General features: G+C 39.2%; 1 protein-coding gene across 7 annotated transcripts in view; it reads left to right on the top strand.

Annotated features, from left to right (window-relative positions):
• The first annotated feature begins 1,212 nt into the window (after nucleotides 1-1,212).
• The window catches only part of UNC80 (unc-80 homolog, NALCN channel complex subunit), a 213,847-nt gene continuing 192,104 nt past the window's right edge, over nucleotides 1,213-22,955 (top strand). For all 7 annotated transcript variants that reach the window (XM_040228608.1, XM_040228607.1, XM_040228610.1 and 4 more), the window contains exons 1-7: nucleotides 1,213-1,447; nucleotides 2,367-2,415; nucleotides 5,812-5,968; nucleotides 7,000-7,301; nucleotides 16,773-16,896; nucleotides 18,877-18,950; nucleotides 22,151-22,290. In XM_040228608.1, the coding sequence (XP_040084542.1) occupies nucleotides 1,356-1,447; nucleotides 2,367-2,415; nucleotides 5,812-5,968; nucleotides 7,000-7,301; nucleotides 16,773-16,896; nucleotides 18,877-18,950; nucleotides 22,151-22,290 (938 nt within the window). In that variant the 5' untranslated portion in view covers nucleotides 1,213-1,355. The remainder of the gene's footprint in view (nucleotides 1,448-2,366; nucleotides 2,416-5,811; nucleotides 5,969-6,999; nucleotides 7,302-16,772; nucleotides 16,897-18,876; nucleotides 18,951-22,150; nucleotides 22,291-22,955) is intronic.

Below are 22,955 nucleotides of genomic sequence, written 5' to 3'. Positions count from 1 at the left end.
ATGTTATAAAACATCATTGTTTTCTTTTTCCTCCTGACAGAGCTGCTGATGCTAATTATAAAATTTGTCCAATGGTGGTAAAAAAAAAAAAAAAACTTCAATAAATTAAATGAAGACATTATTTCTCTTACTGAAAATACCAATAAATACAGTATAGTTCTCTCTATATGAAGTAGACACACATATGGTTAACAGAAACTGTTTTTATCTGTTGAGATTAGGCTCTGGGGTTTCTGATTCTCCATTTCATGGGTCACACCAATATCTTTGTTCAAAATGGTGTGTGGCTCTGTTCACTTGCAAATATTTGAATCCACAGCAATGAATTTTTCACTCAAACTGCTTCACTTGACCCCATCCCTACTTGTTTTACTACCAGATAAAACATCTAACAACCCACTTATAAACTGTTGTATAGGGCTTTGACTATGACAACTTAAGTAAAATGGCAGTTATCAATGAGATAGTCACCCAAGTTCACTAAGGGACTATAAACAATAAACCACATTTTCTAACAGCATGATTCAAATGTTCTTTCTCTAGTTGTAATAATTGATACCTATAACTTGCTGGTTTGGCAATATTTCTGCTTTGGCAAAACAAGCATGGTTACTTTCTTGTGGTTACCATTTTACAATAAATTCTCCCATCAGAGAACTTTCAAGCTTTTTCTGTCTTGCCAAGCTTGCTTCCTTTCTGGTTTACACTTCTAATAATTTTCATGTGCTCCTTCTGCTAAACCCCAAGGGTGGACTTCTGACCTCCTTGCTAGAGGTGCGAATGATGCCAGGCTTAGTGACTGCTCTGCGGTTTTCCAAAGCTCCTCCTCCCTAGACCTTGACAGGTCTTCAGATGCCAAGGTTGGGAAGCAGGACAGGGTACACTCCTAGGGTGCAGTTCCGAAGGGAGGAAGCCGAAATCTGGGGGCTAAAGAGCCTACGCAGGGGACCTGCGTGCGATGCGGAGTTTGGACCCTTTCGGCCATCCCAAGTCTGCTCAACCTGACCCCTGCGCTGGTCTCCCGCCGGTGCGTCCGGCGCGGGCCGCTGTCCACAGTGGGAGGTGCTGAAAGCAAGGAGCGGGCGAGGGGGCGGCGAGGCGGACTGCTCCTCCGAGCGCCCCCCTCCTCGCTCCACGGCTCCTCCAGCCCTCCCCTCCTCCTGCAGCCATGTTCCACGCTCGAGGAGGGGCGGGGGAAGGGGAGAGGGACGGGGGATCAGGGCGGAGAGAGTCTGCTCTGCCTAGGGGAAGGAGGGGATGAGAGTTGGGGAGAGCAGAGGGAGGAAGAGGCGGGGGCAGCGGCTAGCGAGGAGCCAGCGCTGAGTCCTGCAGTAGGACTCCCGGGAGCCACCATCATGGTGAAGAGGAAGAGCTCCGAGGGCCAGGAGCAAGACAGCGGCCGTGGTATCCCCTTGCCCATCCAGACCTTCCTGTGGCGGCAAACCAGGTGAGGGGCGCAGAGGGCGCACCGCGGGCGCCCAGGGCTGGGGGCGCTCCTGGGGCCGCCTGGGTTGTGGTCGCTGCTGCTGAGGCCGCGCCACAGCTTGCAGCTCCCTCTCTGAGGCTGGAAAGCAAGCTCTCCAAACCCGCTTAAAAACACGCATTAAAAAAATATTTCAGTGAAGTTTGACGACAAGTAGATTGGCAATATACGTTATTTAGGGAGTGAGAGGGCAGAGAGCCTAGGAGGAGGGGGCGGGGAATTAGGGGAGATAATTATGACTGGTTGTGCTTCTGGGTCTAATTCCCCTTCCGTCTCCTGCAGTAATTCCAACCCGTTGACCTGTTGTTTTTCCAGCTCCTGTTTGTCGAATATCTGCTATGCCCACTTGTTAACCATTTTTGCTCGGATGCAGCCAGTGTAATCTTCCTGGTTAAAGCCTCTGAAAAGACTCATTTTTTATAAGAATTTTCTTTTTCCAGGGGGGAAAAAAAAAAACCCTGAAACCTATTCCAATAAACAGGAAACAAGGTTTCCATTATTATTATTATTGTTAGAGATTTATCAGATAAGAAATTAGATTCTGAAAATCATAACCCACAAGCTGGGTTCATTTTTCAGTTTTGAGTAAGACTGTACACATGAGTAATGCAATACTTCTGACCACTGGCAATTTAGAATCCAATTAGATAAAAAGTCTTCAGAATAAGAGTTGATACAGAAAATGTAGAAATTCACACCTTTTTCATATATGTAATTGCACATAAAAAAGTAAATGTCAGCTGTTTAACACCTGGTCATTAACAAGGCATAGGGAGGCATGAAATTTGACTTTTGCACGTCTTATCCGTTGAAAAATGTCATAAGGATGCTCTAATAATAATTTTGCATGTGTTTATAACGATTATCTCTCTTAATTTTTCAGTGCATTTTTGAGGCCTAAACTGGGAAAGCAGTATGAAGCCTCTTGTGTGGTATGTGATATTCATCATTTAAAGAGTATTTCCATATATCATGTGGTAATTTGAAACAATGATGTTAAATGTACTTACTATACATGTTAATTCACTCAGCGAACATTACTGAGTACCTACTATGTGCCAGACACAGTTCTAGATGATGAGATGGAGCAATAATCAAAATAGATAAAGAGTTTGTATTCTACTGGGAGGGGGATGGGACCCTCATAAATAAATAAAATAGATAGCTAGCCAAATGGTGATGTATACTATGGACAAAATTTAAGCAAGAAAGGAAATTATAGAGCACTAGGGTGAAGTTTTCATGTTAGAAACAGTGGATAGATAAGGTTTGCCTCCTTATGTGACCCTTGGACAAAGATTTGAAGGAAGGTACTAAGGAATAGCTGAGAGAAGAGCAGAGGGAAAGTGAGTCTGAAGGCCCTAAGTGGGGAGGAGTAGAACAGAAGAAGAGAGAGTGGGGAAATAACAGAGAATCAGGAGACAGAGGGCAAGTATAACAGTCAAATCCATAATCAACAAAACTGAGAAATGTTATCAAATCAACAAGACATTATATTATGTAGTGGAAGCTCATAAAATACAAGCCTATGATCTACTCAAAGTAATATGCAATATTGAACTTTTATGTCTTCCATTTTTTGTGCAACTCCAAAGTGGATGATATGAAATAATTATAATAATGCTATTAATATTTATGCAAAAGAGAGTGCACTTGTCCTGAGATTCTAAGGGAATCTCATGACTTAAAAATTGTCTTTTTACAAACTGAAGACAAGATGAAAAACTGTGAAACAAAATTAAAATGGGTTTTTTTACAGACTTCATTAAAAATTGGAGCTCACATAAAGGTCGTTATATTGTATATGAAAGTGAAAGTCACTCAGTCATGTCTGACTCTTTGCAACTCCATGAACTGTAGCCTGCCACGTTCCTCAGTCCATGGAATCCTACAGGCAAGAATAATGGAATGGGTAGCCTATCCTTTCTCCAGGAGTTGAACCGGGGTCTCCTGCATTCCAGGCAGATTCTTTACCATCTGGGTTACCAAGGAAGCCCCACATTGTATATATTACAGCTTAAAACTAGAAACCGACTCATTTGGATATTGCCATGATATTTGCAAATGACCAGGTAGAGAGTAGACGACCTTCTAGTAAGGAGTTCTGAAATGTGTTAGGGCCACAAACTATTACAGAAGCCAACTGGAAAATTAAACACCCCACTGACACACAAATATATGTACAAAACATACTCAAATAGGAATTTATTTTATTGCATTTCCTGCTCTTCAAATTGTCACATATATTTTTTATATCTAACTTTTTAATGGAATTTATTCTACTAAGCTCAGGTTAAAGTAATTTGACACTTGAAATCTCTGAGTCTTCCTCAAACCAAGCTTACAGTTATACTAGCTTAAAATAACCCTGACTTTTCTCTCTTCTTGGCAAAGATATGTCTGACATTTTAATGTAGTCACATAATATCAAGTAACTAAGTCACATTCATAGCTGCAGATAGATAGTGATATAAGTATAGAAAACAATTTCCCTGGTTTAAAATGACAAAAAAGTTATATTAGTAACATTTAAGAAGAAAATGACAGTAAGTATCTAAAGCTTCTTGAGGTTATAAGGTATATAACTCATCCTCTAAAAGTGCATTCATCCAGACTGTATAAATTCTTTGTCATCTTTTAATGTCTAACATATACACCCTTTACTTAATGAATAGTTAAGAACCAAGGGCTGAGGAATTTTAAAGTGTTTGGATCTGCCTTTATCTAGTTTCTTTAAGAAAACCCCAGAGACTACATCTCTGATCGAACTCCTTACCAAACCCTAGCATCCCTTTCATTATGAAAGTGAATTTATCTTTTTTCTTGAGTCAAATGTAAATAGCTTTCTTTGGAGAATCTCTGTATTAAGTCATATTTTTCTTATATGTCCTAATAATTCCAATAATACAGCTTGAGCACTTGGGACTGGTATTATGATCGTGGAGAACACAATTCTCTAAACCATTTGGGACATCAAGTAGCAATCAGGTTCTGTTCATACAAGTCAAGTGTTTATTAAATTTGTTCTAATATTTGGTAACTACACTTTCTCCAACACCCTACGTTAATATCTTCCTCTACCTTCAAAAAGAAAAAAACAACTCAATAGGTCAAACTTGTTCTTGGGGGAGAGGTAGGTGCTTCGCTTGCTGAAAGTACTGGCCAGGACAGAAGATTTAATAAACCAACAAAGCCAAAAAATGGCTTATTTCCCTCCTCTCTCCTTCCCTTATTCTTTTCCCTCCTTTTCTTTCTTTATTCAATAGGTATATTAACTATCTTATGGTTCCAGGCATTATATAAGGGGTGTCCCTATGCCAGGTCATTACTAGGCACATGGAAAAATTCAGAGACCCCAAAATCAGATCTCTTGTAAGAGGTCTATCTTATTTAACATTTGTTGAACGTTCACAAAAATTCTGTCCTTCCAGATACTTTTACAAAAGACATCTCACCTTGGTCTGCAGCAGGGAGAGCTCCTGTAGATGATCCAAGAGCATTTTATAAAATACTACTTCTAAATACTTCATATAGTTAAGTGTGTTGTACTCTTTTTGATGGGAGCTTATTTTAGTGGAAGTGAAAAATCATTTAATAATTCAAGCAATATACTTTGGATCAAAAACTTTAAAATGGGTGTGCTCAGTTCAGTTCAGTTCAGTCGCTCAGTTGTGTCCAACTCTTTGCGACCCCATGAATCACAGCACGCCAGGCCTCCCTGTCCATCACCAACTCCCGGAGTTCACTCAGACTTACATCCATCGAGTCGGTGATGCCATCCATCCATCTCATCCTTTGTCATCCCCTTTTCCTCTTGCCCCCAATCCCTCCCAGCATCAGAGTCTTTTCCAATGAGTCAACTCTTCGCATGAGGTGGTCAAAGTCCAACTTTGCGACCCCCCATGGAGCCCGCCAGTCTCCTCTGTCCATGGGATTTTTCCAGGCAAGAATATAGAAGTGGGTTCTCATTTTCTACTCCCGGGGATATTATTGATCCAGGGATCAAACCTCTATCTCTTGACTCCTATGGAGAATCCCATGGACTGAGGAGCCTGGTGGGCTATAGTCCATAGGGTTGCAAAGAGTTGGACATGACTGAAGTGACTTAGCATGCAGGCCAACTGGGAAGCCTGTTTGAAAATGGGTAGATGATAGGAAATTATCGTTGACTCATTTCATGTCAACATGTACAATGAAATGCAATGTGAGTGCTCTCTAAAAAATTTGGACTAGTGGTTTGCATCTTTTAGGATATACGATACCTTGTCTATTTTTTCACCCATTAGAATCTCTAATTTCTTAATTTAATTTTTTTTTGGTGTCTATAGTCCTTTGAACGAGTGTTAGTAGAAAACAAGCTGCATGGCCTCTCTCCAGCCCTCTCTGAAGCCATCCAGAGCATTTCCAGATGGGAACTGGTACAAGCTGCTTTGCCTCATGTCCTCCACTGCACTGCAACCCTGCTGTCAAACAGGAACAAGTTAGGTTGGTGCACCTACATTTCTTCTTCATAACACACGATTGTCCTCATTCATAGTAACACTCATAATAACACCCACAATAGCAACCTGTATTACTACTTTCCCAGGCACTTGGCACACATTCTCAATTAATTCTCATAAAATCTCCCTTAGTTTCATATCACTGTTATCTCCATTTTGCCAATGAGGGAACTAGCTCCCTTTTTAAATTTTTTTCATTTTACAAGTAAACTGTGAATATGTCTTCCTTTTGAACATTAGAATATTATAGAGAAACTAAGGCCTCTAACCTATTCAAGATGAGTTCTAACCAGAGTTGTCCTTTAGTCCTCCCAACGTCTAAAGCAACCACCTTCATGCATTTGGCATGCTCCCCTCCAGATCTTTTCCCAACTTTGTAGTACTATGAGTATGTGTGCATGCCTGCACATATGTGTTATTTTTCTTGCTTAGATTATTTTGCAGATTGCTTTTCCCACATAGCATTATGTCCTAACCATTTATCCCAAGCTCTTCTCCATCCGGTTCCTTCCCCTTATGTGGATCTTTACTCAAGTGTTACCTTTATAGAGGGGCCTTTCCTAATCACACCAGGTCTTCCCAAGTGGCTCAGGGGATAAAGACTCTACCTGCAATGCAGGAGACTCAGAAGACATGGGTTTGATCCCTAGGTTGGGAGTAATGAGCACACATGCATGCAAAATGGAGTAGCTATCTTCAGAACCAATATTCGTAACCATTGTGCTCTTTATTTGGAAATATATGTGGGTATCTGGCTGAAGAGATGTGATGCATGCAGTTTCTTTCCCTGTGGCAGCATATTGTTCTGCAAAGACTGCAGCCAGTTAGAAAGTCCCCAAACAAGAATGGACCCTTCTAACAGTGGCTGTAAGTGGTGCAGAGAAATGCTAGTGTCTCCCAGGAAATCAAGCCACAGAACCTTAAAGCAAGGGTGTTCTTCCCAGAGGCAAGGCTGACATCATTGTCCTGGTCACAGAGTCTGCCTTAACCTGCCTGTGTGGTTGTGCTATGCAGGACACCAGGATAAACTGGGTGTTGCTGAGACAAAGCTCCTTCATACCCTGCATTGGATGCTCCTGGAGGCCCCACAGGACTGCAACAGCGAGCGTTTTGGGGGCACAGACCGAGGTTCCAGCTGGGGTGGCGGCAGCAGTGCTTTCATCCACCAGGTTGAAAACCAGGGTTCTCCAGGGCAACCTTGCCAAAGCACCTCCAATGATGAGGAAGAAAATAACCGAAGGAAGATTTTCCAGAACTCCATGGCTACTGTGGAGCTCTTTGTGTTTCTGTTTGCTCCTCTGGTACACAGGATCAAGGTAAGCAGAAAGCTGATTAGGGTTAAGAGGGACGAGAAGCCAGGTGAGGGTGGGCTTCAGATGATATTTCCATATTTGTGTGCCCATGTCTTTGTATGAGCTTATAGGAAGAGAGCTTTGTTTCTATATTAAGATATCAAACATTATGTCAAAACTATGATTCTCCTACTGAAAAATCCTTGATAGTTCTCCATCTGCCCCATGATAATGCCCAACATATTAAATATGACATATAAAGTCAAGCATGATCTGGAGCTGAAGTCTTCTCAGTTGACCCCTGCCATTCCCTGAATATGCAAGTGCTGTTAGCTCTGCCCTCCTTTTGCTCCATGGTTCTTCAAACTTTGGTATCATCATTTCCATGAAGCTTTTCCTCTGACCTTCCCCATGGAGATTCTAGTCACTATCTCTTTTGTATTTCCAGAACATAATGCAGGATCTAGAGCAGAAGCTTTTACTTTTTATGTGCTGCAGACTTTTTGACAGTTTGGTGTACCATGTATGAATTTCTTTTCAAAATATTTTTCAATGCGTAAAATAGAAAACGTATTTCATGAAAACAAATTGTATTAAAATACAGTTGTATACAGGTACCCCTTGGATCTGAAAGAGACAATATTATCTTAAATCACCGTGCTACCACTTTCTAGCAGTGTGATCTAGGTGATCCTACTTAACCTCTTGGATCCTCCATTGCATAAAATTGTGGATATTCAAACACAGGGTGAATATATGTGAAGACACAGTACATGAAAGTACATGGGGAAAAAATCAAGTACATGGAAAGAAATCAAGAACTATTTGTTACTTCTGAGATTGCAACATTCCATCTAAGTGCTCTGATAAAAGATAGAAGGAATTAATATGCCCAAATATTCTTTAACGGAATATTAGGATCCTAATGAATGTTTCATTTTTGCAATATACTATATATATGTGATGAAGGAGGAAATGGCAACCCACTGCAGTATTCTTGCCTGGAGAATCCCCATGGAAAGAGGATCTTGGTGGGCTACAGTCCATGGGATCGCAAAGAGTTGTACATGACTAAGCAACGAAGCACATATATATATGAAGGTGGTTGTAAGACCATTAACAACCATTATGAGAGGGGATGGACTAGAGAGTCTTTTCATCCCTTTTATTTTCAGGTAAAATTCACTTTTGATTGATTCTGTCCCGTTTCTGATAGGGCTAGAACTGAAATTACCCGTGGACTCCTAAAGTGCTTCACATGCACTGGCCACGTTGTCTATCAAAATTATCAAAAAAAAAATTAAATGTGATTTAATTAAATTCCTGCTTTAAAAACATTACACTTTCTATTTTTAAGAGTCTTTGATAAAGGTTACGCTTAATGGAAACATTAACTGAGAGTGTCCCCCTGGCCAATGAGACCTGCAGGACATGAATTCTGCCCACCTGCCTGGCTTCATCTCCCTCAATCTCACTGGCCTCTCTCTTGTTCCTAAACTTGCAGGCTCACCAAAGGCTCACCTTCAAACCCAAGAAGGTTGTTTTTGCCTTCAGATCTTTGCGCTGGTTTTTTCCTTCTATTTGAGTCATTTACTCCCACCTTCCACCCCTAGATTTTCACATGGTCATGTTCTTCTCATCAATTTACTCACCATGTAGTTGTTACCAACCCAGAAGTACTTCGTTGGCTACTTTAGTGCCGCTAGTACATGGTCTACATTTTTCATTGTTTCCTTCTTTGCACTTATCAGTACCTGAATTTATTTTTTGTGTTTCTTTACATGTTTGTTATCCATCACCCCCACCAAACCTGAGGTTCTTGAACAAAGGGACACTGACTGTCCAGGTTGCAATGGTATCTGATGTGTCTAGAATGGTGTCTGCATATATGAGACAATCAATAAATATTTAATGACTATCACTGAATAAACCCAAGTTACTATCCGAAGCTGATCCAGGTGCTAAAAATAGCAAATATATGTAGGCACATAGTCCCTGAAATGGAAAGGGCAAGAAAGAAAACTCCTTAAAAAAATAGCCCGTAACATATCTATTTGTAAAGATTATCTACATTAAAAAATGTAAAAGTGTCCAGAATGACTATAATTTTATTGGAAACATGCAGAGAATGTAAGTTTCGGAAACTGTCCTGAGTTAGAATCCAGCGCTTGCTCTTTGATTTCTATGTAGAAAGGATATTGAACAATTAACTTCTTTAAGCCTCAGTTTTTTCAAGTATAAATTGAACACGAGAATAATTTCATGGAGTATTGTGAGGATTAAACAAATTAAAGTGTTCACCTGATACACAAAAAGGCGTTAATAAATGGTAATATTTAGCATTGACATTTTATAGCTGTCAGCATTATGAATTATGAGTAGAAGAGGAGCCAGATCTTCTTTCAGGGGAGACTACACAGATAGATGAGAAAAGCTGGCTCAAGGTCCCCAAGTTTACCTCTGGCCTGGGATTGTAGTATTTATAAGGAAGTAAAACAATCCCTATAAAACATGGCACTGTGATTAATACATAGTATTGTATTCTACAATTATTGCTGGCTATTATTACTAGCATTATTGTTTTATCATTTTATTATTGCTATGAGAGAAATGTTTTTCTAGATGCCATAGGGAATAAAAATATAAATGAGTCAATAGATTTCCCTATAAGGGTGTTTTTTTTTTTTTTTTTTTTTTTAATCTGAGTGAGGGGTTTGCTTTTTTCAGCGGGGAATGTGCAATCCCTTGATCGGGATTTCTCAGTTGTGGCACCACTGGCATTTGGGGCTAGATAATTCTTTGTCCTGTGCTTTGTAGGGTATTTTATAACATCTCTGGCTTCTACCCACTAGATGCCAGTAACACGTCCTCCTTCTGATTTGTTACAAACACAAATGACTCTAGACATTGCCAGATATCCCTAAGGAGTGGGGAGGGGTGAGAATTGCCCTGGATTGAAATCCACTGACCTAGAATTTTCATTTGCCTGCTAGTTATCAGGCTCTATCTTCCTTCCATATCTGTGCTCTAGCCATGTCAACTGCTCCTCATCAGCACCATTAATGGTCCCCTTAATGGCCCCCTTATTCTCCCATTGCATTTGATCTTCAGAACCCCAGCCCAAGATCAAGACTAAAAGCCACCTTTTCTTTCCAGCCCCAGAGATCTGCATGCTCCTGGGGCAGAAACCACCAGCCGTCTAGACTGGTGTGTCCACATATTGTGCCATCAAGATCCATATGATGCCCCACCTGTCAGTCCGTTTCTTTCTCCCCCAAGTCCCTACCCCATACTCACATAAACAGTGTTGTAGGTTGAGGCTCTTATAGGACATGATGTTGCGGGAGTAATGAAGGACTGAAATCCAGTCTAGGCATGAGCCTAGACTTCTCACCTTCCCAATCCCTTCCACTTGCTTCTGCTTTCCTCTAGTATGTAACCTAGTTCTCACCTATCATTTCTAATTTTTACAAACACCCGCAGGAAGGTAGATTTTACCAAAGAGGAAACTGAAGTCCAGAGAGGTAATAAGCTCATTAAGTAGGCAAGGTGGGATTCAAATCCAATTCCACCTAACTTTCTACAAAGCTATACTGTTTCTTGGTTTCTGTGCTAGAACTCTTCTAACCAAGGTCATCCACAACCTTGGGCTATTGAACCTAATCTCTACTTTGCTGTCTTCAGTTCATTAAACCTCAGCTGCATTTGAACTTACCTTTATTTCTTCTTGAAGTTTTCCATTCCTCTGGTGACACCACACTCTGCCAGTTTTCATTGCATCTCTGGCTCTTTCTGCTCTGTCTCCTTTGAGAGCTCATCTTCTTTGCCTACCCCTCTAACATTGGGGTTCCCCAGAGATGCAACCTAGACCCTTTGCACTTGCCACTGTATCTTTTCTTTGGAAGACCTCCTCTCCTGCTTCATTTATTTACCATTTGTTTCCTGATAGGCTGAGGTCATCTAATTTTATATCTCTAAACTAGGTCTTCTCTCCTGGCCTCTAGACCAACTTTTCAACTAGTTTCTCCAAATAGATGATCTATAGACATTTCAGATTTCCCCTGGAATGAGCTCTTGTCCTGATATTCTGTATTTCAGATGATGGACCCATTCACATAAACTCAAAACCTAGGAGCTTCCTTTGATTACTCCTTCATCCTTACCTACACATTCTGCTAATCTCAGAGTTCTACACATTTTGTCTCCTAAATATTTCTATTTTTTTTTATCCCTACTTACTCCGTAACCCAAACTTTCATCATCTCTTCCTTGGGCCTGTTACCTGGGCCATTGTCTAACTGAATTTACAGTCTCCTGGCTTGTCTCCTAAAATCCAACCTTAACACCAAAGTGATCTCTCTAAATGCAGATCTGACTGTATCACCAATATGCTTAATTTGTCAATTTCTCGCTACAGAGGGTGAAACTCTAGCTTCTTGGTGTGATAACTGGAGCCTCCATGTTTTGTGTTTTTTTGGCTACCTCTCCTGCCTGTGAGCTCCAAATGCTTAAAGTCTCCCTGAGAATATAACGTGGTTTACTCCAAACCTATTCATGCTGGTCATGTTACCTGGAATGCCCTCATAACCTACACTTCTGCCTAGAAAATTCCTACTTATTCTTATGATTTCATTCAAGATCTAGGCTCCTCTCTTCTCTATCTGTATAATATTTTAGATGTATTTTTATTGTTATTTTTAGTTTATTATTCTTATCTCTTTGTGTGTCCATCTCTCCCACTAAATTCCAAATGGTTTGAGAATAGAAATTATCATTATATCTGGGGTAGTTAACATTAATGTTTGTGTTTTGTAGATATTTAATAAATATTTGTTGAATGAATTAGTTTACTAATTAACAAATACATCTAAATGACTCATTCTTTTGTAGGACAGTGTATAATTCAATGGATTTTTATACTTTTAACTTAAAACTAGCTCAAGTATTATATAAGAAAATTAATATTCTGAATATTCTGTCAAATATTATAATTTTAGGCCAAATTTAAATGATGACATGTGTTACAACTGAGGAATCCACTTTAAATGTGCTGTCAGTATTTTCTTGATTTGATTATATTAACTTATTCCTTCAATAAATATTTATTGGATGCCTACTGAATGCTAGGCACTATTCAAAGTGCTGGAGAAACTGCAGGGAATTAAACAAAATACAAGCCCTCAAGGAGATTTTTATAAAATTCATATGTCTAAAGTAAACAACTTTAAAACAGAATTCAAAATAATAGTTGTTTAAGCAGATGTCTCTCAGCTACTAGAAAACACATTTAGAATTGCTTCATGTCATCACGGAAACAGATTTTCATTGCAAGCTAGAAAAGAAACTATAATGTGGAAATGCTGATTTTTTGAATGCTTACACCTTCTGGTTTTTCTTAGAACCTTTCCAGACCATTCACCCCACAGCCATTTGAATGATAAAGAGCACCTTCTCCAACTACAGAGCTTCTGTCCCTGTGTGCATATATCACACTGAGTGAGCCATTGAAGGGGACTCTAGAAGTGGAGTTAGCTCTCAGGGTTTATGCATTCCTCCAGCTTAAAAGGATGTACAAAGGAACATATCTACATAAGAGTTGGCCATACCTTCTGCAGGTATTTGGGTCTAAAGAATGATCAGATTGAGCTGGTGTTAGTTGGAGAGTCTCATATATGTTCAGTTAATCAACAATTATGTATTGATATTCAAGGAAAAATACACAGAAGGAGATCTCAATTTATCTTCAAGAAATATACAGTCTAGCTGGAAGTATATCAAACAAAAAACAAAATAATGACAGTGACTATCACTGAGTGGTAATTGTCACATTAAGAGAGCAGATGTTAAAAGCCAGGATGTCAGTTTAAGAGAACTCACTTCCTGTTGCCATGTTCATTGGAGTTTTGTGCCAAGATTACTTAGAAGAAACATGGAAAAGAACCCATCTCTGAAACTAAGAAATTATCAAAACCTGATGAATTGAGCATTCTGCATTTCTGGAGATAAATCTGATATACTTTGCACACTGTTAATTCCTTGCTTGCTGGATCTAATACCTCACATGATATCAGGCAGTCTTCCCCATGATTATTTCAAAGGAAGAGGGATTCTTTCCCTTTAACTTTAGACTTGTCCATCTAGTTGTTTACTCAATAAGTCTAGTTGAAAGTCTAACAGACCTCTCAAACTTAACATGTCTAAAACTAGACTCCTGATATCCCCAGACTTGTTTCTTCTTCATCTTGCCCTACTTTATCAGTGACAAGGCCCAAGATCTTTGACATCTTTTTCTCCTACACTCCACCTCTCTAGTCAATCAGCATCTGCCCTCTACTAATTTTATCCTCTACTAATCCCCTAGTTTAATGATTTTTCACCTACATGATAATAATAGCTTCCTAAATTCTCTATCTCCACCCTCGCCCTTTCTCAAACTATTCTCAATAGCCTGGGTGATCCTATCAAAATATATATCAAGTCATGTCATTCTACTACTCAAAACCCCTGCAGTGGCTTCTCATGTTACTCAGTAATTGCTGACGTCCGTACTAAACCAGTCAGTCCTAAAGGAAATTAGCCCTGAATATTCACTGGAAGGACTGATGCTGAAACTGAAACTCCAATACTTTGGCTACCTGATGCAAAGAACTGACTCATTGGAAAAGACCCTGATGCTAGGAAAGATTGAAGGCAAGAGAAGTGTTGCAGGAAGAGGGACCCCTTCCAGGGCCCGAAAGTGGGCTCTTGTCTACCACTCGGAAATGAATTGTCTGTCCAAGGAGACACATGTGCTGACAAAGCAAGAGATTTTATTGGGAAAGAGCACCTGGGTGGAGAGCAGTAGGGTAAGGGAACCCAGGAGAACTGCTCTGCTGCGTGGCTCACAATGTCGGGTTTTATGGTGATGGGATTAGTTTCCAGGTGGTCTTTGACCAATCATTCTAATTCAGAGTCTTTCCTGGTGGCGCACGCATCACTCAGCCAAGATGGATGCTAGCGAGAGGGATTCTGGGAAGTGGATGGACACGCAGTGTCTCTTTTAGACCTTTCCCGAACTCTTCCGGTTGGTGATGGCTTATTAGTTCCATATTCCTTATCAGGATCTCCTGTCATAAAACAACTCATGAAAATGGTTACTATGGTACCTGGCCAGAGTGGGCAGTTTCAATCACTGTGCTTCCCCTAACAGAAGGGGATGACAGAAGATGAGATGGTTGGATGGCGTCACTGACTCGATGAACATGAGTTTGAGCAAGCTCTGGGAGTTGGTGATGAACAGGGAAACCTGGTGTGCTGCAGTGCATGGGGTTATAAAGAGTTGGACATGACTGAGTGACTGAATTGAACTTACTATGACCCATCCATCAGGCTATATTGTTTGAAACTCAATAATGTCCCTGATCTTATTTTTTCTACTCTTCCGTCATTCACGACTCCAGGTTCACAGTCTTTTGACTGTTTCTTGACACACAAAACATGCCTAGGACCTTTACACTTGCTGATCCCTTTTTATAAAATGCATTTTCAGGAAATAGATACATGGCAGCTCCTTCATTTCATTCAGATCCTTACTCAAATATCACCTGCACGAGAAGGCCTTTCCTGGCCTTTCTGTCTAAAACATCGACACCTTGCCTGCCATTTTTCTCCTTCTGCTTTACTTCTCCTTTGCGCTGGGAAGCAGAGATTTTTTTGGTATGCTTTGTTCCCTGTTGTATTCCAGAACCTCGAATAGGAGCAAGTACACAGTAGGTGGTCTGTAAACATTTGTAGAATGACTGTTGAATGAATTTGACCAAATGCTTTATATGCTTTTCCAATATGGCCACTAGATGCTTCTCCATAATGAGTACCACTGTGGTGCCAGGATCTTGGTCTGTAGCTTAGCGTCCCCTCTATACCAACACAGAGATTTATTCAGGGATTTCAGCTAGTCTTTCCAGTTGAGGCTTCCTTTGATACTGAGCTGCATTGATTCACCGTTTGCAGAATCCTTTTCTTCCCAACTTTTTCAATTTTTTGCTAGCTCTCATTCTTCTAGATCAGTGGTTTTCAACCGTAGCTAACATGAGAGTCACTAGGGGAAACTTAAGCAAATCTCACAGTGATTCTAACTTAATTGGTCTGGTTAGGGGAAGAAGTGAGACCTGAGCCTCCTAGGTTTTAAAAGCTCCCTGGATGATTATACTATATACAAGCCAGGGTTGCAAATCACCACCCTAAGTGAATTCCTGGGTCTCAGTTGTGCTCATTAATCTGCACTCAGACTCTCTCTGCTTTCATGTCTATGTTGATTTGAGAGGCTGCATTGCTGAAAATGTAACCTCAGCGTGTTATATGTTTGTACTTACACAACTGCATTTTAAACATCTCAGACACTCAAAGTGATGTAATGATGAAGCAGAGAATGTGCTTCCTGGCAGAGACTTTCAGTGGTAGACAAATTAAATGAGGATGGGTTGTAAAGTCAGTACAATTCAACAAATATTTATTGAGAACCTATTGTGCACCCAATGCCTAACACTGAATTTAGTATTGTGATGGTGACAGAGATTGTGGAGGAGCAGAAAGCCGGCTACATCTCTGCCCTCAAGGAATTAGATTGTTGAGAAGGCAACAATACAAAACAATATACTAAGAAGGGTCTACCTGCAGGTTACTGATTCCATGAAATGCAAGAACAAGAGATGGACTGGAGAATAGAAAGTCAAAATGGCCAGCATCTGATGCTATTGCCTTATGAGAGAGAAAGAGGACAATTAAATCATTAAGAGGGATAATATCAATATCAATAGGCATAAGTAAAGAGATCTGCCTAGGCCCTTGAAATGAAAAGGACTCAATGAGTGTTAATAGAAAACAATAATTCGTATTTTGTGCTCTGCCCAAAGTTCCATCTTAATTAATTACTAATTTTGCCTAAAGGAGATCACCATGATTTTTGTAGTAATTATGATGATGATGATGTGTCTGCTCAGTTGTGTCCAACTCTCTGCGGCCCCATGGACTATAGCCCACCAGGCTCCTCTGTCCATGGAATTTTCCAAGCAAGAATACTGGAGAAGGTTGCCATTTCCACGTCTAGGGTAACTTTCCGACCTAGAGATCAACCTGAGTTTCTCGTGTGTCTCCTACTTTGGCAGGGGGATTGTTTGCCATTGCACCACCCAGGAAGCCCATTGTGATGATAATTTAAGCCTATTGATTTATCCTAAAAACACTCATCTGAGTGAGGAAGGAAGATGTTGCAGATCAGCCTACTTTGAAAATAATCTTATGAATGATGTTCTTTTTTAATACAATCTTAAAAAGTTACTTTCTGTTTGTAGTTATTACAAAATATTGGCAATATTCCCCATGTTGCACAATACACCCTTGAACCTATCTTACACACAATAGTTTGTGCCACAGACTACTGGGGACAGATGTTAATTGTTGCATTGACTGTTTTCTTCAGCCAGTTCTTGGACATAGATCTTCTTTCTCTTTTTCTAGGAATCTGACCTCACATTTCGACTGGCCAGTGGACTTGTTATATGGCAGCCCATGTGGGAACACAGACAGCCTGAAGTCTCCGGCTTCACAGCACTGGTGAAGCCCATCAGGAACATCATTACAGGTTTGTGACTCAAACACCTAGTGGGATGGTCTCAGCATACATAGGCATGAAGGTGATGGGTGATTCGCTCTTAAGAAACCAAGAGGAAGAAAATTCCTCCAGGGAGTTATCTAGGGGCCCCTGGGTGTAGTGTTCATTTACATGATGAGAAACTCTAAACCAGGAGCACATGCTGTGGTATTACCAAAGTATGACTTTGGGTAAGTCATTTAAACTTCCTGTTTAAGCCTCCATTTCCTCATCTGTAACATGGGAGTTACGGATATAACTCCCATATAAATATAGTGTAACAAATACTTACAGGATTATGATGAAGAATAAATGAGCTGATATATGTAAAATTGCTTAGAAGAATGCCAGGCACATAGGAAATAAATAACTGGTAGCCATTATTATTATTTCATCTTAATCATAATTATGATGGATGGAGTAGCAGCTCCTTAACAATCTTGCTTTAGTGGAGGTTTGTTGTTTGCTATCAAAGCATTTCACTACTGGGATTGTCTAATGAAATAGTCCTATTGTCGAACTGTAGAAAGAGTACAACATGATAGCTTGAAAAGTGCCTGGAAAGTTCATGCTTCACCCCAGATCTTTTTTCATGTATATAACCTAACCTCCCCAGCTGCTTTCATTTCTTTAGGTTTTAGTTGCTAAGTTGTGTCTGACTCTGCGACCGCATGGACTATAGCCTGCCAGGCTCCTCTGTCCATGGAATTCTCCAGGCAAGAATACTGGAATGGGTAGCCTATCCCTTTTCCAGCAGATCTTTCCAACCCAGGAATTGAACCAAGGTCTCCTGCATTGCAGGCGGATTCTTTACCAACTGAGCTATCAGGAAGCCCCACATTCCTTATTCCTTAACGTTTTCATCTGTAAAATGGATCTGGTAATATACCATAAGCTATTATAGGGATTATTATAAGTATTAAATGAGTTGATACATGTAAAAACACTTAGAACAGAACTTAACAGATATTAGGTACTGTGTGAGCTCAGTCACTCAATCTTGTCCGACTCTTTGCGACCCCATAGACTGCAGCCCAATAGGATCCTCTGTCCATGGGATTTCCCAGGCAAGAATACTGGAGTGGATTGCAATTTCCTACCCCAGGGGATTTTCTGACCCAGAGATTGAACCCACATCTACTGCATATCCTGCATTGGCAGGCTGATTCTTTACCACTGAGTTACCTGGGAAGCTCATGTTAGGTACTATGTAGATATGAACTGTTACAATTTTCAGTATGGCTAATTTTTTTAGCACCTTAACCTATCGAGTTGGACTGAATAGATGAAGAAATCTATATTGATAACCTAAAAATGCAAATATTTTTTCATTGGTTGTTCGATTTCTCTTACAATGAAAAGAAAGTGAAAGTAAAGTTGCTCAGTTGTGTCCGACTCTTTGCGACCCCATGGACACCAGGCTCCTCCGTCCATGGGATTTTCTAGGCAAGAGTACAGGAGTGGGTTGCCATTTCCTTCTCCAGAGAATCTTCCCAACCCAGGGATTGAACCCAGGTCTCCCACATTATAGACAGACACTTTACCATCTGAGCCACCAGGGAAGTTCTCTTACAATAAATGCTATTAAATGTCTTCTTTCAAGGTTTTAACTATCTATTAAAATGGGTTTTTGATTCAAAAAAGAGATGAACTTCCCTGATGGCTCAGATGGTAAAGAATCTGCCTGCAGTGCAAGAGACCCAGGTTTGATTCCTGAGTCAGGAAGATCCCTTGGAGAAGGAAATGGCAACCCACTCCAGTATTCTTGCCTGGAGAATTCCATGGACAGAGGAGCCTTGTGGGTTACAGTCCATGGGGTTTAAAAAGAGGTGGACACAACTGAGCATGCATGCACACATTGAAACATATATGTTACCATATGTAAAATATAAAAGAAAAAAGGGAAATAAAATACCTTACATAACATATAATCTTATAAAATTTATGATGGGATTTCATCCATATTTGCAGCTAAGAGAAGCTCTCCTATCAATAGTCAAAGTCAGACCTGTGAATCACCAAATCAAGACACAAGACACCGAGAGGTGAGTATATTATAACCATGAGAAGAAAGGTGGATACTCCTTGAACATAGCGAGGTTTGAAGGGTAGGATTTGACCAGTGCTTTTTCTCAGTAGCTAGCATGTAACACTTAATAAATGTTAGTTATCATTATTCATTCCACATTAAAGTATCTTGTTCTCAATTACTGAATCTCCTAATATTTGCTAGGCAACTCTAATATAAGTAAAATAATACTACAACAGGTATGGAGGAGGAAGTAGAGAAGAGGCTTAAGACGCAGTCCCACCTCTAAAGGAAACTAAAGTTTAAAGACAAATCCACATAAAACAGAAGATGTGTCATAAAGCAGAATATAATTTAATGTAAATTCACCATGCACTACTTGATTCAGAAAAGAAAGAAATGAAGGCCAGAGTAGTTCAAAGTCACATAGAAATGTGTACCATCGTTAATTTAGTTCGACATGTGGAAAATACAATTTACTGTTATCCATCAAAATTGAATCCTCTTTCCAACTCATGCATTATTGCCAGGATTATTATTATTATCCATTATCATCATCCTCTTTACCCTCAAAACTAAAAATGTTAACATCTTAGTATGTCTCCTGTAGAGCAATTGCTAAGTATAGACATTGTGATTTATATGCTATATTTTGTTTATTCTCAGATGTAAATTATTTTCACTTTTAACACATTTGAAATATAGTGTATTTTTCATGATCTTTAGCCTCTTACAATCTCTCTGCCTGGTAGAAATCTTGATGTGATTGTCATTCTTATGCAGCAAAACGTGATCATTTCAGCATCTAAGTTTGCAGAATCATGGTCAGTGGCTTAGAACGTCAGAGGGGATAGTGGAACACTCTTTTAAGAAATAACACTCTTGATGGAGCATAAGTTATTCTATGGGAAAAAATATATATCAACAGCTCTGAGTTGAAATTTATAAATGTGAAAACATTTTAGGAATACCTACACCAATTTATTTCACTTATATTTTCCTTTTTACATATACATGGGATGTATTTATACTTTTCAAGAGGCTCAGTGGTAAAGAATCCACCTGCCAATGCTGGATATAGATGTAGATTCGATCCCTGGGTTGGGAAGATACCCTGGAGAAGGAAATGGTAACCCACTCTAGTATTCTTGCCTGGAAAATTTCATGGACAGAGGAGCCTGGTTGATTAGTCTGTAGGGTCACAAAGAGTCACACAAAAACTGAGCGTGCCCATGCATGGGGTGGGTATATAATCAAAAGATCTGCATAAATAAGGCTAAGTAGACCTTTTTAATAACTATGAAACAAACAGTCCTCACTACTAAGAACTTAATTAACAGAATTTTTTTAAGATCATACATAAAATAACAATGTCTTATAGCTGAAGACATCTTAGATACAGTGAAATACATAAATTCAACATTTCAGTCTTTTTAATCCTCTCCATTTGATTTCTTGCTGAGTTATATTGTTTTCTTTTCATTCTGTTGCTCAAATGTGCACTGCTATCTTCTAAATCTAGGTGTTCCTATGTAGATTGCAGCTGGAACCACCTGATTGGATTTTCTACCTCTAGCCTCTCCTGCTTCATATAAATATAGTTCATAAAGCCTGATTAATCTTCCTAATGCTTCATTTATTTATTAGTTCATCATTCCACAGAGGCTCATTATATACAAGGCACTGTTCTTTTATTGCATCCTTTCCTCCTTAGGTGCCTTTAGTGGGTCCCCTCACCTTAAGTCCAGACTCCTCCTCCTGGTTCTCTATGCCTTCCACCACCTAGCATCATCCTTCTTAGGTGACCTCAATTATCCCTTCAGTTAGTAAAGCCTTGCTCCCAGTATTCAGGGCTTGCAACATTAGCCTCTGAGGCTTTGCTCAGACAGTTCCACTATGCTGGATTGCTCTCTTTCCTCCCTTTGCCTATCTAAATTGTATCTTTCCTTTAGGGACCGATTTAGACCTTGACTCCCCATGAACTCTTAGCTAATTGCTTTAACCTGCACTGTCCAATATGACAACCACCAGGTCCATTTGGCTACTGAGCACTTGAAATATGACTATTTTGAATTGATTGAATAGTCTAAACTGGTGTTAAGTGTAAAATGTACACCATATTTTTAAGAAAATGTAAATATCTTAGTAATATTTATATTGATGATGAATTGAAATTAAAATTTTGGATTAAACAGAATGTAGAGTTAAAATTTTAATTTTGCCTATTTCATTTTATTTTAAAAATAAGATATGCGTCTTCTACTTGTGGCTTGCATTGTACTCCTATTGGACATGATGCTATAATCTTTGTTTATCTGTTTTAAAACTTAGCTGTAAGTTCTTGATTTCAAGGCCAGATTCATCTAATATATTTTTATCTCCAAAGCATCTAACATGAAACATACATAGTATGTTCTTGCTAAAGGATTCTTTGATCAAATTCAAAAGACTTATTTTATCAAATTTCTAACTGTATTCTATTCTCTCTATGCATCATGGTTGAACAATACTTTCTTATTTTACATAGGAAAATACAACAGAAGTTGTGAGGGGTTAAAATACTGTGATCAGTTTTTGTGGGTCTATCTTTTAGCAGAGAAATTTATCTATAATACTGATGGGAAAATATCTCACATTGGGCAGAATTACATTGATTAGATAAATGTAATTAAAGGAAGCTACTCTGTCAATAAAATGAAATGAATTTGTGGTTACAAATAAAGGTTATTGTGTTCATTTGGGAAAAATGTTGTACATCTCCCTTCTGATGAATGATGAAAAAATCTGAATCTTGCACTTTCATTTTCATGTTTTGACTTTGATTTGATTAGCTGTTTTTCACTTACCCTTGTTTTCTGCCTCATGCCTCTATTCCATTCACCTCAGGACTGACATATCTTTGATGAATTATTAGTTTGCAGATTTTCTTCTGTAGATACTGGATATGGAGGTGAAAAGAGAAAAGAATCAAGGGCAAAATGAAATAAAGGACATAAAAATACTTTGCCTAAAAGACTTTTAATGATACAGGGGCTCTTTAGAAGCCTGTTTCTATTCCTTCTTAGACAAAGGCAAAATCCCTTTGTCTATGACATATTTATGCTGCAAATTTTTTTTAATTTAAAAAACAATGTATGTACAATAATATGATAATTCTAGAAGATATTCCTGAAGGGAAAAAAAAACCCACTAATCTACTGTCTCTAACCCCGAAAGGGACTCCAGGTGGTCTGTGAAACATTCCAGTCAGATTCCATCTCACCCAAGGCCACCATTTCAGGCTGCCACCGAGGAAACTCCCTTGATGGAAGTCTGTCCTCCCAAACTTCCCAGGAAAGAGGACCATCGCACTCCAGGTACATGACTGCAATATGATGGACAAAAATGTATTTCCAGATCCTTAAAACTAAATATGAATTTCCAGCTACTCTGTCTCTTAAAATGTGTAAACGTATGATATTTGTATACATATTCTGGGTCAGAGTATAATTACATGAATACGTCTAGAAATAGCTGGACGTATTCTTAAATAGCTCATTTAAACATTCAGGCGTGGTAAGACATGATTTAATGAGATGTCTGAATTGAATTTTAAGTATTTAAAAGTGGAAGCTCAAATGATGCTACCAAAAGATTATGTTTCAGGAATGTGAAAGGATCCACTTTAATGTATAAAAATACTTCATACCAGCAGATCCTTGTATTAAGAATGGCTGCCTCTAAAGTACACACAGGGAATTTGGGAATCTATTCTTTGTGAACATTCCAAAGCTGCCTCTGTTAGCTGGTGTCGTAGTCAATTTGCTTACCGATGCCTTCTCTAGGACAAACATTAGTCCACTTCTTCCTGCTCTCTGATGAAATTAAGGAAACCTGGATTCATGAGGTTTGCCTTTGTGCCCATCTATAAACTCCACCTAACAGGGGAGGAGACCATTTGTATATACCTGTTTTCAAATAAGGTTACTGTCTAATGGATAGTGTTTTAAAAGGTGGTATGTTTAAAATAGCTTTATTAAAG

The sequence above is a fragment of the Oryx dammah genome, unplaced genomic scaffold (genome assembly GCF_014754425.2).
Source record: "Oryx dammah isolate SB20612 unplaced genomic scaffold, SCBI_Odam_1.1 HiC_scaffold_27, whole genome shotgun sequence".
NCBI classification, from domain to species: Eukaryota; Metazoa; Chordata; class Mammalia; order Artiodactyla; family Bovidae; genus Oryx; species Oryx dammah.
This window is presented reverse-complemented; position numbering and strand designations above follow the sequence as displayed.